This window comes from Anser brachyrhynchus (genome assembly GCF_964034855.1).
Source record: "Anser brachyrhynchus genome assembly, chromosome: 5".
Classification (NCBI taxonomy): Eukaryota; Metazoa; Chordata; class Aves; order Anseriformes; family Anatidae; genus Anser; species Anser brachyrhynchus.
Window position 1 is genome coordinate 17701554 of NC_137699.1, and position 15016 is coordinate 17716569.

The 15016-nt window shown below is 38.7% G+C and overlaps 1 protein-coding gene across 6 annotated transcripts in view; it reads left to right on the forward strand.

Moving 5' to 3' along the window:
- SHANK2 (SH3 and multiple ankyrin repeat domains 2) overlaps window positions 1-15016 on the forward strand; it is a 354395-nt gene that overhangs the window by 24904 nt on the left and 314475 nt on the right. For 4 of the 6 annotated variants that reach the window (XM_080594522.1, XM_080594527.1, XM_080594523.1 and 1 more), the window contains one exon: window positions 740-809. The exons of the other annotated variants lie outside the window; for them this stretch is intronic. In XM_080594522.1, coding sequence (XP_080450648.1) covers window positions 796-809 — 14 coding nt within the window. In that variant the 5' untranslated portion in view covers window positions 740-795. The remainder of the gene's footprint in view (window positions 1-739; window positions 810-15016) is intronic. 6 annotated transcript variants of the gene reach the window in all.

A 15016-nucleotide genomic window follows, 5' to 3' on the forward strand; every position in this document is an offset into this window, starting at 1 on the left:
AGGAAGAAATACATGATAGGCAAGACTTTCTTCAACGTGAGCTTCTACCCATCCATGAAGGCAATAAATTTGAATCTAGTCATACACTTCAGTGCTCATCAGTTAGCCTGCTTTAGGCTATCCCTTACTGTGGTGGGAGTTGGACTGTGATGCTCAACGTGTCTGCTGAACTGGGGAATCTTTCTGATGGGCTGGAAAAAGCAGACCTAATTTCTGGATCTCAGCTAGACTTGGAGGAAAAACAAAACAAACAAACAAAAAAACCCCCACCAACCAACGACAAGCATCTTGCTGCACAAATTGGGGTTGTTCTGCAAATGCACATGCCTGGGATGCTCAGTGCTTTGCAAAACTTAAATTCATAAAGATGTCCATGGGAAACAGCAGGGCAGGATCTTTCACCTGCTGTCAGATCTGGCCTGAAATGATGTCTGTTGATAACCAGGAGAGCCTGTTTTTGCCTTAGGACTAGCTTTATGCTGCCAGAAGCACTCTGGAGTGAGTGACGTTATACGTAATATTTATGTTACAGCATGATGAATGTGTTATAAATTGGTAAAGCAATAAAAATCCTCTTTTTTTTTTTTTCCCTTTGAAGACTAATACATCAAAATCCCCTTTGTGTTCTGTGTGTTTCTGCTTTGCAGATTTTAAAGAGGGTGGCTGTTAGATCACTGGATTTCTTTCTCTACATGTCAATCTTCTCATGTATTTATTTATTTATTTATTTTTTTTACAGGAATCTGAGATGAGAATAGTTAGATGCTGATGATCTCTTGACACAGTTGCTTTCTCATGTGTGCTGACAGGTAAGCATGCCAAATTAATTTTGTAGAGAAATCATTTAAGTTACTGTTGTGGTTTAACCTGGCCGGCAGCTAAACACCACACAGCTGTTCGCTCACCCTCCCCCCTCCCTCTCTGGGACGGGGGAGAGAAACGGGAAAGTGAAGCCTGTGAGTTGAGATAAAGACAGTTTATTAAGACAGGAAAATAAAAATAACAATAATAATAATAATAATAATGGTAATAGTACTACTAATAATAATGTGTAAGAAACAAGTGATGCACAATGCAATTGCTCACCGCCCACTGATCGATGCCCAGCCTATCCCCGAGCAGCCAGCCCCCCTACCCCAGCTAGCCACCCCTATATATTGTTTAGCATGACGCCAGATGGTATGGAATACCCCTTTGGCCAGTTTGGGTCAGCTGTCCTGGGTCTGTCCCCTCCCAGCTCCTGCTGCACCCCCAGCCTGCTCGCTGGCAGGACAGAGGAAGAAGGTGAAAAGCCCTTGGCTTGGTGTAAGCACTGCTCTGCAGCAATTAAAACATCAGCATGTTATCAGCGCTCTTCTCATCCTAATCCAAAACATAGCACCCTACCAGCTACTAGGAGGAAAATTAACTCTGTCCTAACTGAAACCAGGACAGTTACTTGTGTCTTTTCACCTTTTTTCCCTTTTATCCTATAGTAACTTCTCAGAATCGATTTCTATGTCACAGATTTAGTAAAATTGAGAAGACTTTAGCAGTTTAACAGCAGCCTGTTGTGAAGACAGTTGGGAGAGCATATTAACTTTCATCATCACATGTAGCAGCTCTCTTCCTCCTCCTCCTGAATATACTTTAAATGTGAACTAGCAGGAAGACTAATGTTATGGTACTTCTTGTATTAGATGTGTTGAAACACTGTTTTTTTCCATGAGCAATTTTTTGGTGAGTTCACTATAACTTTTGCAATTAATGTTAGATTTGGGTAAAGAATTTCATAGTGGAAACTGATGGACTAGGATGTCACTGTAGAGCCTCTCATTACACAGCACAGATATGTCCATTGTGTCTTTTCTATTGTATCTGTATGCTGCATTTTCAGTGTTTTCTATTCAGCCAGTCTTCTAGTCTCTACGTATTTCTTTCTTATTCCTTTTTATTTTTTTCCCCTCATACCTTTTCTTTGATTCTTTTAAAACACAATTTGAAAAGTTTTGATAGTATTCTGGAGACTTCTTATACCTTTTTATACAAAGGTTTCTTAAACTAGAATTATTTTATTGGCTTACAGTCCAGTTGCTACAAAATAAATAACTTTAAACTCAGAAGTCAGAAAAAAATTTATCAAAAACTACAACGATTTAAAATTAGGTTTCCTTTGGTAAAGCTTGATACTTCTGTATGATCTGAAAACTAAAAACCTCATTTTCTCTGTGATGAGAGAAAAGTGAAGGGGCCTTTTCTCACATTGATGCTGCAGGTATATGTGTTAATGCACGTTATGAACACATATCAAAGATAAGACAGTGTGGTGGTTTCCCACTGATAGACAGTCCTAGCAGTATCTTTGGAGGAGCAACAGAAGGAGACTGAAAACATTAAAATTATGTAAAAAGTTTGCAAGGGGCTGCTGTAAACTGCAGGGTGACACTTTCAAATTGGAGGAGTAGTCTGTAGAAATGGAAAAAGGAGATAAAGTTTGAAATATAATGGTGTGTAACTCAAGGCCAGCACAAGAAAAAAAAATTAGCTTATCAGGCTTATCAGCTTATCATTGGCTATTTGCTTCTGTGACTAGTGCCAATGTCAAAGATGAGTACTAATGCCAATTAGAAGTCAAAGGAAATGGAACAAAAACAACTGCACAAATACAGAATTAAAGAATTTTATTTGGCAATGTGTTGAGTTGATGAGACTAATTGACTAAAACATGTGAGTAAGTTTCTAGTTATGGAGTTTTTCAAGTGTCAGGTTGGTCATTAGTCTATGGCATGATCAAAATAATCCTTCAGAGCCCATACTGTCACACCTTGATGAGGGATGTATATGTTTGAGCAGTCTGCAGAATTGAGAAAGTGTTGGGGTGAGAGGAAATATTTTGAATCAATTCTAAAAATGGGAAAATAAACTTAAATCTCTCAATTTTTAAATTATTTGCTCAGTGGTACTAAGCTATTTGTGGAAAATAGACATCATCAGCGTACAACTGAACTGTCTTTCAAATAAGTCTGAAGCATAAAGAACAGCAGTTACTCAAATCTAGCTTTGATAATGTATTAACTGCAAGACATCAACACATTCTAAACTACAGATGTGATGGGTAAGGCTTTTGCTTACCTTGTCAGTCTTTTATTTTCTTTTACTTTTTAAATGTCTTTCTTTCCCATTTATATTCATAGCAGTCACAGTGACTGCAGATGTGAAAAGCAGACATTCATGACTGAGCACGCTGTTTCACCGTGAGAGCCAACAGTGACAGTGATGTTTGGTACAGGCTGTAAACACTCCTCTATGCTTTACGTGCTCTGAGTTGTTAGTGAAGGGGAACTTCCAGTACCCAGTTCTGTGGTTCTCTTAAAAATATTATTATGGGTCTTTGTTGCATGTACCAGTCTTTGGGTAGGTTTTTGTTTTTTTTTTTTTTGTATACTTAACATCCATTATTATAATATACAAAATACTGTGATATTACATACGTGCTCTTTTTAATGCAGCAAAACTTCATTTTTTATGTACTCTTTCTGACTGGCTGTGATTTAATGAGTCCTCCCAGGCCAAGAATAGGGGATCCAGCACTGTGCCCTGGGTGGAGCTGGGCAGCCAAGTCAGCAGCCTGGATGCTGCTGCCAGAAGAGCTGTCTTGTGGAAGCAGGAGGTGGTCTGAGGACCTTCCTGCCTCCTTGCTCCTGCTGAGGCAGTGGTGATGCAGCTCTGGTGCCTAGCATGCCTTCTGTGGCAAGCTATAATGGTGAGAAATTCAACTGCTGGGCATATTAATGGCTGCAGGTTTGTGGTGGGAGAGAGCCAAGCCTGGTGACCTATCTGTTGGGTGGAAAGTTAGCATACATCCTGAAATCTCCTAAAAAAAAAGAATGGGGAGGAGCTGGTGGCATTCTTAACCCAAGAGAGGGACTGGAGGCATGTCAAAATCATGAAGATGAAAGCACATTAGAAAGAAATTAAATTGTGATATGCTTCCAGTACCATGAAAGGGGCAGAAACGGTCACTTACAATGTGTGGTTGAGAAACAGTTTGGGGAAGAGGAGTCTAGGCCTGGAGAAAACTTTTGAGATGAGGCAGCTAGGAGTGAAAACACTGGAAGGCAGACTGAATAAAATCCCTGGAAGAACATGAAGTAGGCGTAAAAGCTAACGACAAATCCCTTTTTAATGCTCATTTCCTTTAAAAATGTGAATTGAACAAAATATATTTCTGTTTTCATAGCTTTATATTAATGCTGAAGAGGAGGGCTTTTTGCACTCTGTCTCTGCCTTGTTCATTTCTGCAAGCAGCAAGGCAGAGAGGGGCTCAGTAGATCTCGTTAATGGGAATGTCCTGAAGGATTTGGTTCACATGATGGGCTTAATTATTTCCTTCCCTGCACAGCTGCATTACACGGTAAGCAGAGCTGCCTAGACGTTGTTCTTCTCTTATAATGAGGTGCAGGAATAGGTAGCTCTGAAAGCATCAAGAGCAGTGTTAGGAAATGAGCTTTGCGTGGAAATTGTTAAGATTAGCAATACACCTGGGAGTATTTGAGCAGCAAAATAGAAAGACTTAGAATAAAATAAAGACTGCATCTCAGGGTCGTGCCAGCCCCCAGTTTTATAGAGAAATAATTCTTTCAAGCATTATATTCCTGTACATCACTGCTCCTCATTCCTGGAGAAAGGCAGTCCCATGCAGGTGGCCATCACAAAGGACCGTGAAGTCCTACACCATCAGCTGCTCGATGCTTACAGAGGATTTAGTAAGAACTTTTACTAAGTAGTTACTTAATGGCAGAAACTGACAGTTGTACGCCTGCAATTCAAGACAGATTTTTATTAGGAATATTTTATATCATAATTCAATCAAGATTATTTAAGAATGCTTTTATATTCAGTTTGCATTTCTTGATCAGACTGTGATAATTTCCCTGGCTGCAATCTCCAAAGTATGCCATCAGAAAATTATAAATGGTAATGAATTCACTTAATCAGGTCTTATAGGAGTACAATCAACACAAAATCTAGTCAATTAGAAATAAATCTGTTTAAAGTGTTTCTAGTTCTCCAACAGCCTCGTTTTAGGATGTACATTACCTGTGACTGAATTAGAGACTTACACAAACAGGTGGAAATCATACTCTGTAAAGAAATCACTGTACGTGTTGTAAACAAATCAAGAATTTCCTTTGGCGATGATGAAATTTACTTGGATTTCTGTTGTAAATTATAGATTGAATTGTTCAGTCAATGATAATTTGAACTCTGATGTCCCCTTAAAAAGCACAAGAAAGGAATATATTATTGATAGTAGGTTTAACAGCCAACATGTATTGGTACAGTTGAAAAAACTTTGTACATATATTTCACAGTGTGCTAATATGTGTAACCAAACTGATTACAAAACATACGATTGCTTGGAAACTTGCAGGACTTTTTTGGGTTATAGAACTAAGCCTATTTGTTAATCTTCTGATTGTATCTTAACCATTACAGCTCTATTTAAAGACAAAATAGAGATGCAAGTGCTGTGTTTTGCAATTGGCCTCAGTAAGACCAAGCTGTCCATACATCTGGCATGGTTGCCAGTATTGTTTCTAAACTTAGTCCTGGCCTTGCCCTTCTTATTAAGGTCAAGTTTTTGTAATGGTTTGGTCATGGCTTTGTTACATACACCACTAACAGGGCAAAATGACCTGATTTTCTGAATCAGTATTTCTTTTTTCATATGAACAGAGTGCTGCTACAGGAATGCTGTGGGACTGCACAGGGGAGGAAAATGTTTGAGTGGCCATGGATTGGTAGGGAGAATGAAAAAATATTTTCCTCTGTTGTTGCCCCGTACTTTGAACAATACAGAAGTAAGAAAGGCTGCAGAATATTTGAGAATATACATTAACTGTACATTTACGTAAAACTAAGATGAAAGGGCATCTTCACCTCATAGCTAAAAACAAAATTGGTGATTTTGTGTTAGTGATATTGAAATGCATAGAGGAATGGTCCTATTGTAAAGAGGATTTTCTGTGAGGGGAGTGGGGACAAAATCTAGAGGTGACCAGCAGGAGAAGTGATGGCTTTGGGGAGATGGAGCATTAGCTGGCCTAGACCTGCAGGGAGGTTATAGAGGTGATAGAGCCAGGTTCTGTGCAGTGGTGAATGGCGGGAGGACGAGAGAGAGAAGGCGATAAGTTGAAACAAGATCAGACTGGGTATGAGGAAAATCTTTTTCCCCACGAGGACAGTCAGGGGCAGGGAGGTTGCTCAGGGAGGTTACACATTCTCTGTTCTTGGAGGTTTTCAAGACAAATGTAGTTAACGCCATGAGCAGCCTGAGATCTCACAGCTGCATCAGCTGTGAGCAGGCTACTTGACTAGAAACCTCCAGAAGCCCTTCCAACCCAAATGACTGATATTTGTCTTGGTTCTGCATTGAGACAGGGACACCTCAGAAGAACAAAGATGTAGGATGCTGAACAGTTGTAGTACTTTGATGTGACGAGTTTATAGTTATTGGCTGGAGGTGTTTATGGGATTTCTCTCGGAGTGGAGAAGAATCTCTAAATCAAAGTATTGTAAGCTGTTATCCAGGGTGATTTGGCATGCTATTTATTTTTAATATTAAATTTCAAACTACACCTGGCATTTAGGGAATGAAGACTCAAAGAACTATTTATGAATCCTTATATATTTTTAAACTTTATTATCCTTTATGTGTATTTTTGTTTCCCTGTTTCTGCATACTAGTTAAAAGCACGCATCTCATGCTCTTTTCTTCTTGCCTAAGAAGTGATCTTTTATTTCTTGAGCTGTTTACTGAAGGCAATAATTGTGTTGGTAGTCTGTGAGGAAAACTGGTTCTTTTCATTGTGTTTTGATTGTTAATCAAAAAAGTTAATCTCTTATCTTTACTTTGAGTTGAATCAAAATTTCAAAGGTCAAGAGAATAATTTATTTCTCCATTTTTCTACAGAATTACTGTGCTACCTGGGTCATCTTGGCAGACCATTTAACCTTTCTGAGCATGCAAATATTTTTCCCCAGTCTGCCATCACTATCATCACTTACATACACAATCCTAAAAAAATGTTAATTCCACTATGAACTCAGGCTTGCTTGTACAGGCTGGAGTACAGGTTAAAGCCCAAGTTATGCTTACCTTGGGGGTGGAAAATAAGCAGGCAAGATGCAGATAAGATCATCAGAGTTCCTCTTTTAAAATTTCCTTTGAAAAAAATCAGGTAAGTTTTTCTGCAATTTGGAGAAGAGAAGCCTGGAGACCATCTGCCACTGGGACGCAGGGATATTTGCTGCAGACTTGCACAGATGGGTGCAGAGAGAGTGAGGACACAGCACATGGCTTTGCTTACACTGAAGGCTGGCTAAACCACAGGCTGGTCACCTACCCTGGTTGTACAGTGTGCACATCCTTTCTGGGTCACCATTCATTTGTTGTTTCCCTCTTGGTTAGGAAAAGAAATTAAGTTTATAAAGGCCAGGTTATTCCTTCTGCCTTTCTTCCCTGCCCTCCATCATGTTGATTTCATGATCTTAACTGAGGCCAGGGCTTACTTCTGCTTGACTCTGCAAGGCAGCGAATGAACTAGAAGCTTATTTGCCTTATGTATTGCTTCCTATTACTGCCAATATACTTGTCAGTGCTGGTAAGAAACAGCAGCCACAACTTAGAATCATAGAATTCTTGACCTGCGTTTGTACAACTGCTCCTGGTCTGAGGCTTCTGCACCCTGGTATATGTTTCAAATCTCCAACTACAGGGCACTTTGGCATGGGACTGCCCTGGGGTGACAGGCTCTGGAAAGCCTGAAGTCTGTGCCCCCAAGGACCACCTCACACACTGCTGCAGACATCGGGTACCCAGTATCCTCTGCAAGCTTCAAGGGGTGTCTCCTAGTGTATTGAAATACTAATGCATTTGATGAAAGTAAATAAGAAAAAACAAAACAAAACAAACAACAACAACAAACAACAAAAAAACAAGCACAACAAGAAAGGGTAATTTAGTTTTTTCATCCATCTCTCAGACGGAGATAACAGATAATTTTGTAGGAAAAATAAACCGTCTATTTGAAGCTTTGCTTTTTTAACTGGGTCCTTATTTCTTTGACCAAAATAATGTATGCAATGAGACTATTTTTGGCAACACAGCAAATTCATTACAATAATGTAGTAGCCCTCCATCAGGATCATACCTGAAGAAAATTCAGGTAGATCTTCATAACAAAACCCATTCATAACAAACTAACTTATTTGTAGATAGAGTCTGCCTTTTCTACTCTCAGGACCTGATCTAATCTACATAACAAGACAGCAACAGTGCTTCTCTGTTCATTTGAACACAAAAAATAATTAAATGCTCTCACAAAAATGATTTTCTTATGGATAAAAAGGAAAATAAATTGATAAGCATAAAATGCAAATTAACAAGCAACTAAGCTGCTTTATCCACCAGGGAGATGCACCAGAGGTAAATACCTTCAACAAGCTTTGTTTTTTTTTTTTTTTTTTCCAACTCTTGTTGTAAGTCTTTTAAAATTCTCTTATGTCCTTTCCCTTCCAACATATTATAATCTTTGTGATATTTACGTAGTCAAGTACAAGTAGATGCTGGAAACAGAAAGCCTAGAAAATAAAATTGCTTTCTCTGCAAGCCTACAGTTGAGGTAAGGAAAACTTCTGGGAAAACCAAAACAAACATTATATCCGTCTTTTATGAATAGATAATGACCTTTTAAAATTGAAGTGGTGTAATACTTGCACATTGCTTAAAGAGAACAATTCATAACTACTTACTCAGTTTGTATCATTCTCTTTTTGAATAACTGAATGGGGAAATATATTGTTTTCATTGCTGAAGTTTGCAACTTTGAAATCTCCAGATACTATACAGGAGTATGCTTAATGAAAGTTAATATTTGTATCTTTATTGTCATATTATGAAGAAAAGCTTTATTGGATCGAGAATTGGATAGACTTTTCCATGTTTCATGTTGGATCTTATAACTTACCCCGACTGTTGTTTTTCATATGAATGCATGTAGGTGTCACATCTTGGTGCAGCCATTCCTAAAGTAAATCTGTTGACTTCGGCAGGTTTACATACATTATTAATTCCCCATGCAAGGTATGAAATTTCTTAAAAAGGCTCTCAGAGGGTTACTGTGTCTATATTTTACTCCAAACAAGATCAACAGTATAAAGATTATATGACAGACTTTCAGAATCCAATGCTAGCTGCTTAGAAAGGGGTATTTATTTGAATTTATGAATTCAGGGCAGATGTCAGATTTGGTATGCTGGTGAGCTTTGGTTTCTGGGGTAATTTGCTTTGCTTTAGCCTTATTTTTTTGTTGTTTTGTTTGTTTGTTTTATTTTTGTCCTTCAAATTAGTTACTTAGTTGCTACTTACTTAGCTTTTGTTCTGTTTAACATCTACTTAAAGTGTTTTAGAATTCTGGATTAATACACCCTGAGCAGATGAATTCTCAGACTGAAAGTTGTTTTTACAAATAAGTGTATGCAATCACTTTGGGGTCCAGTCATTTACTTAGTGCTTCAAAATGCATTACGATTTCATCCTAGGTAAAATACGGCATTCATTGCAAGTAGTATTTAAATAATTACTTAGGCGTACAGTTGTTTGTTAATCTATTTGTTGGAAAATAAATGTTCTAATAAATGTACAAAAGCAGAGGCCGTATTTAAAATAACAGTAGAAATGAAGAGAGCCTAGAAGATACCTACCTTGGGGCTCAAGAGGCTGGCTGTAATTCCTTGTCTGGAGTGGTGACCTTTAAATAAAGGTCAGATAAGTTTGCACTGGAAACCTTGCAGGTGCTCAACAGAAGACACTTAAGATATTGTATTGCCAATGGGAGTTGCCCTTTTCTGTAAACTTCACTGTGGTTAACATTTACAAATACTTGCTGTGTTTCCCCTAGTAATATGCTTGAGTCTTCTCTTTTCCCTCTCCCTCTCTCCTCCTCAACAGGTTCTGTTTTCTCAAGTTGAAAAGTTGCTTCTACTTCAAACATAGTTAAGCTTTTTCCATAACGGCCTCTCTTCCAGACTTGCTTATTCAACACAATAAGTCACTTATCTGCTGTATTCTTTGTATCTGTCCTTCTCCAAAACCTCTTCTTGCATCTGCCTGATTGAAATTCAGCCTTTCCATAAAGATACTTTGACCATCTGAATAGTTTATAAATAAAATAAATACTAAGTAAAACAGATGGAGGACAAGAAGAATTTTATCTTTGGACAAAAAGCTGCTTGGGAACTTAAGAAACTTTCAGAAAACTACACTATATTTGTAGAAATAGGTTAAGTGTGTAGATTTTATATGTTTTAGGAGTGCTAATGGTGAAGTACATCTGTAACAAGAACAAATTACATTCTTGCAGTCTGATCTTAAGACCCACTTTAATCATATGATGTTGGTATTTAGGACTCTAAATACCAGAAGTTAATGGGGCTTAGCTTCTTCTTGGCACATCTGCATTGCACAAATATACATGAACAAGGGATAACAACCTGCCTCAGAATAAGGAGCAGGTTCAACAATTACTTCACTGTTTCTCTCTCTCTCTTTTTTTTTTGTTTTGTTTGTTTTTTGTTTTTAAAGGAAGGGGAAAAAAGGTGTCACACTTGATCACTTTTGCAAAACAATTTGTCTCTTGTCACCTGTGCAGCTTACCTAGCAGAGAAATCAAAGACTGCATAAGTCAGCTCTGAAACAGGGCAGCAAGAAGAATCTTCCAGTGGGTGTTGGTGATGACAAATGGGTATGGCCATTGATTTTCAGTACTGATTTCAAATCAATATTTAAATCTGAGGGTAAGAGATACTGGGACGAGAAACAATAGCTTCAGAGAAAATTAAGAGAGGAATTTTGCTTGGTGATCTGGTACATGAGTACTCAGCACACATCTTGTAAAATATTTATTTGTGTGTTTCAGTTATTTAACAGAGAGATAAAAAATGCATTACCAGACAGTGCAACCAAGGCAAATTTAAGAGAAGGAGTGATATAAAGGGAAGGAAACGGTAATTACAGGGGTGTGAATAGCAAAATATTGTATGATTAAAATTTTTAGGTAATTACCTTGCAGGGAGAATTTTTTTAATAGCATGCAGGAGATTTGGCTTTCTAGTGTTTTCTCCCACACAGTAAAAATGCTTTACAGAAGAATTAAGAACCATTTGTCCCATTTTACAGAGGTGGATCAAGAAAACTGTGGGATCACAGATTAACTTTCTTAGAGTCTTGATGCATGTCCTCATCCTCTATTTTTCAGTCTCCTAAGCTACAGCTATACTTCTAAAACAAATTGGACCAGGAGGTGTTCCCTTGGAGAATAGGCTGGCTCTTTTGCAGAAGACCCCCAGGACTGGAGCCTGACCAGCAAAGCTTCACATGGTGTCGAATCAACACCAAACCTCCCTCCTGGTCTGGTGGGCTTGAGAGAACAGGGGAAGCTGCAAGGGCCTCATCTTCCCTGGGATTTTACTGTGAGCTGTTTAGCATTCCTTATGTACATTTTGTTTTTCTCCATGCAGAGGTATTATTTTAGGTTTTTGCATTTTCCTGGATGATTTTTGTATCAGTGGGTTTCAGTGGATTTCAGTGGATTTTTGTATCAGTGGGTTTTCAGCTGTAACTGTTCTGAGTTATGTTTTGATGCTAATAATGAAGAGGTTTTCATTGGCAGGAATCAGCTTGTCATATTTACATAGATTTCTTTCTCATCACATAGGCAGTAGTGTCTCAGATTCATTTTATGCTGGCAACATTAATACTGCTTTTGGAAAAAGTTGTTTCTGCCCTTCTTATGCCCTGGCTATTTGCTTCTGGCCATCTGCCATCTTCTTCCCGCTGCCTATACAAACATTTGCATACTGAATCCAGCTCAGGGATGTGATGGATGCTGAAGCTAACCTCTGAAAACAAAAGGGTGGTCTTTAACCTGGATTGCTTCTTTGGGATACGATGTTGGTTAACAACAGCTTTAAAGCAGCAGTGCAAAGTGGAGTTTGAATCCATCAAATTGGCCATTGGAATCTGTCTGCCCATCAGATTTTCTTTTCCACAGTCCTTTCTGCACAGCGGTAGAGAGGCGTGACATGCACAGTGCAGTGTGATTGCAGCCTTGTCTCCAATTCCATCTGAAATTCATTTTTGTTTTAGTATTAATAAAATTAGAGGAGGCAATGCTTGATCTTCTTCTGCATTTTAATTTAGTAGCTTGGAGAGCTCATATATGTGTAATCCTGAATAAATCCAGAGAATTCGAGTGTTAGGAGCTGGCAGATTTTACACAGTTGGAAATCCCTTTTCTGAATAGTATTTCTTCACAGTTAATTATTAAATGCCTCTTTCTAGCTGTTACTGTTATTCTAACAGCAGAATTTTCTCACAGTCTGGTTAATGGTATTACTCAGCCCATAACAATGCCTACTCTGTGTCTGGGATATTCCCACAGGTACATTTTTAACTTGTCTGACAATAGCTGCCTAGAGGGTTTCTCCCTGCAGGCAACAGGGCTGCTATTGTGCAAGTGAATGTTTATATAAAAATAGATTGTTCTTATCGAGACTGAGAGACAGCGACCCTTGAATTTGAAACCTTGCTGAGATGTATCCTTGGTGGCCTTGGGCAAGATACTTGATGCGTGTGCCTCAGCCATGTTTGAGGGAGAGGAGAACCAATAGCTGTTTGATTAGTCTGCAGTGGGCACTCGTGGAGACCCTAGCCTTCATTCACATGGCAGCAAAACCAAAATCTCACAGGTCAGGGAAGGAAGTGTTGAATCCTTAAATGTACTTTATTGTGACTTCCATACGAAAATTTAGCTTCTGTGTTAGAGGTGCATTTCCTTCTGTCTTGCCATATGCTAGTCTTTCCCTCTGCAGAAACCCAGGGGGAGTGCGGGCCACAGCTGCCTTGCCTTTCTGCTCTCTGCAGCGCCAGCGTGGATGGATGTGGTGGGGACCCACTGCCCCACTGGGCTGGGCAGGGGCTCTGCCTTCGTGCCATTCTCTCTCTTGAGAGAGAAGCTCTTGCAGAAGTGATCACTGGAGGAGTGCCCCAGAGGATCAGGGTCTCTGTGCTGAGCTGCTAGCTTTGGGTGGCTGTCAGATGCTGGACTGCTGCGTTTGGTCCGTGGAAACTCGATAAGCACCCATGTTCACCTCACTTGTCAGTGCTGATACAATAGAGAGAGGACCTTATATGAGATGCCTTTTTAAGTAGGTTTTTGTGTCTGTATATTTGGTTTTGCTCCAGTTTACCACTACAGAACTAGACAGGAGAGCTTGTTACTTTTTAGGATAAACAAAATCACATGTAGCCTTCATTAAGTTGAAGATTTTAAGACTTGGTTTTGTACCAAGGATGTGTATTGAGTATCTTATAATAATACATCTATGTTTATTTAAGATACCATGTCCAATATTTGTGCATATTAAAGATATTTTAAGCTCTTTAGTAAATATTTAGTTTATAATATTTAGGAAAATTGAGCATAAATTTTAAGATATGTATTTAATACATTCTGTCCATACAACACTTATCAGCCATAAGGCTCCAAAAAATGGACTGGTTTGTCACTGCTCTTGTTTTTCCCTCCTGTATTAGTTTGCACTCACTGGAGCACACCATTCAGATACATAGAGCTCTGGGAGTTGAATTTCTTCCCTTTTGATAACTTGTGTACTCTTACTGTTTTCCAAAGATCTTTGGAAATCTGTTTTCATTTAGTGAGAAACTTCTCTCCACTCAGCACACTGATGTATCATAGCACTATAAAAAACAATCAGCTTAACTATAGGAACCAAAGGTCTGCTATGTTTAGAAAAAAAAAAAAGTGGAAAGAAGGAAACCCAAACAATTGTATTATTAAAAACTAATCTGTATTTTATCTATGTAACATCCTTTTGAACCAATAAAGAACGCTCTGCCAACTGGGAATTAGGAGCCTGTGATGCTGTATTTTCTTCTGCAGTAAAAATGTAGGTAAGCCAAACAACATGCCTTACTTATCCTCAGTTTATGGTTTTGGTTGCGGAAAAGTCTTTGATATATCGCTGGGAAAAACCTGAAACAGCTCCTAAAAGATAACGTGTTCCCTGTGGGAGCAATAATAGTGAGCATCTCTGGTTAACAAAGGACAGCACATTCTGTTTCCGTGCAAACTAAGAGCCAAACAACCAAGTTGCCTAAGGTGTGTGTGTGTAGAATGAGATTTAAGAGAGGCATGTTTGATCTCTGCACCCTGGCAGGATCTGCCTTGCACACTGGTTTAGTGTCTCCAGTGGTCAGATTGTCTTGTTTAAAAAAAGCATTTAAATGATCTCTTTCTTGGTAGTGCTGGTGGGGCATAAGTTCTGTTCTTTTTGCTGTTGTAGATAGAGTCTTTCATTATCTTTTTCTGTGGTTACTTGTGCATTTTTTTGGTCTGTATTGCAGAAAATAGGGTGACTTACACATTGCTGATGCTTTTCCAAGAAGTTTTATTCAACTTAAGTGCTTGGTGTATGGGAGATGTTTCTTCACCTGGTAATTTCCCTTTGTCCTTTGTCATTCCAACATGAGATATTTCTGGGTAGTTCTTGCATGAAAATCCACTTGCCAAAGCCTTGGGAAGTGTTTTTTTTTTTTCTTTTTTTTTTTTTTCTTTTCCCTAATTCAGCTCTCTAATTCTATGCTGTATAATTGCAGTTTACTGCTCTCTGTCAGAGTTGTTGAAGCCATTGCCCTGGAATATATTATGCTCTCAGAGGGCTTCAGGGAGAGACAAACTGTGTGATGTTCTTTGTGTCTTTTCCCTTGCGCTCACTGGCCTATATGTCTTATGCTCTTAAAATACTCTGTATCAACCTACTATATTTTGGTTTCATGTGATTCAGCATTGGTAGATAAATAAGGAAGCCATTGAGATGTTTAGGCTGTTCATTGACTTAAGGTGCTTTGGAGAGCAGCATTAATCTACAGTTCAGTGAAGCAGTAAGATGA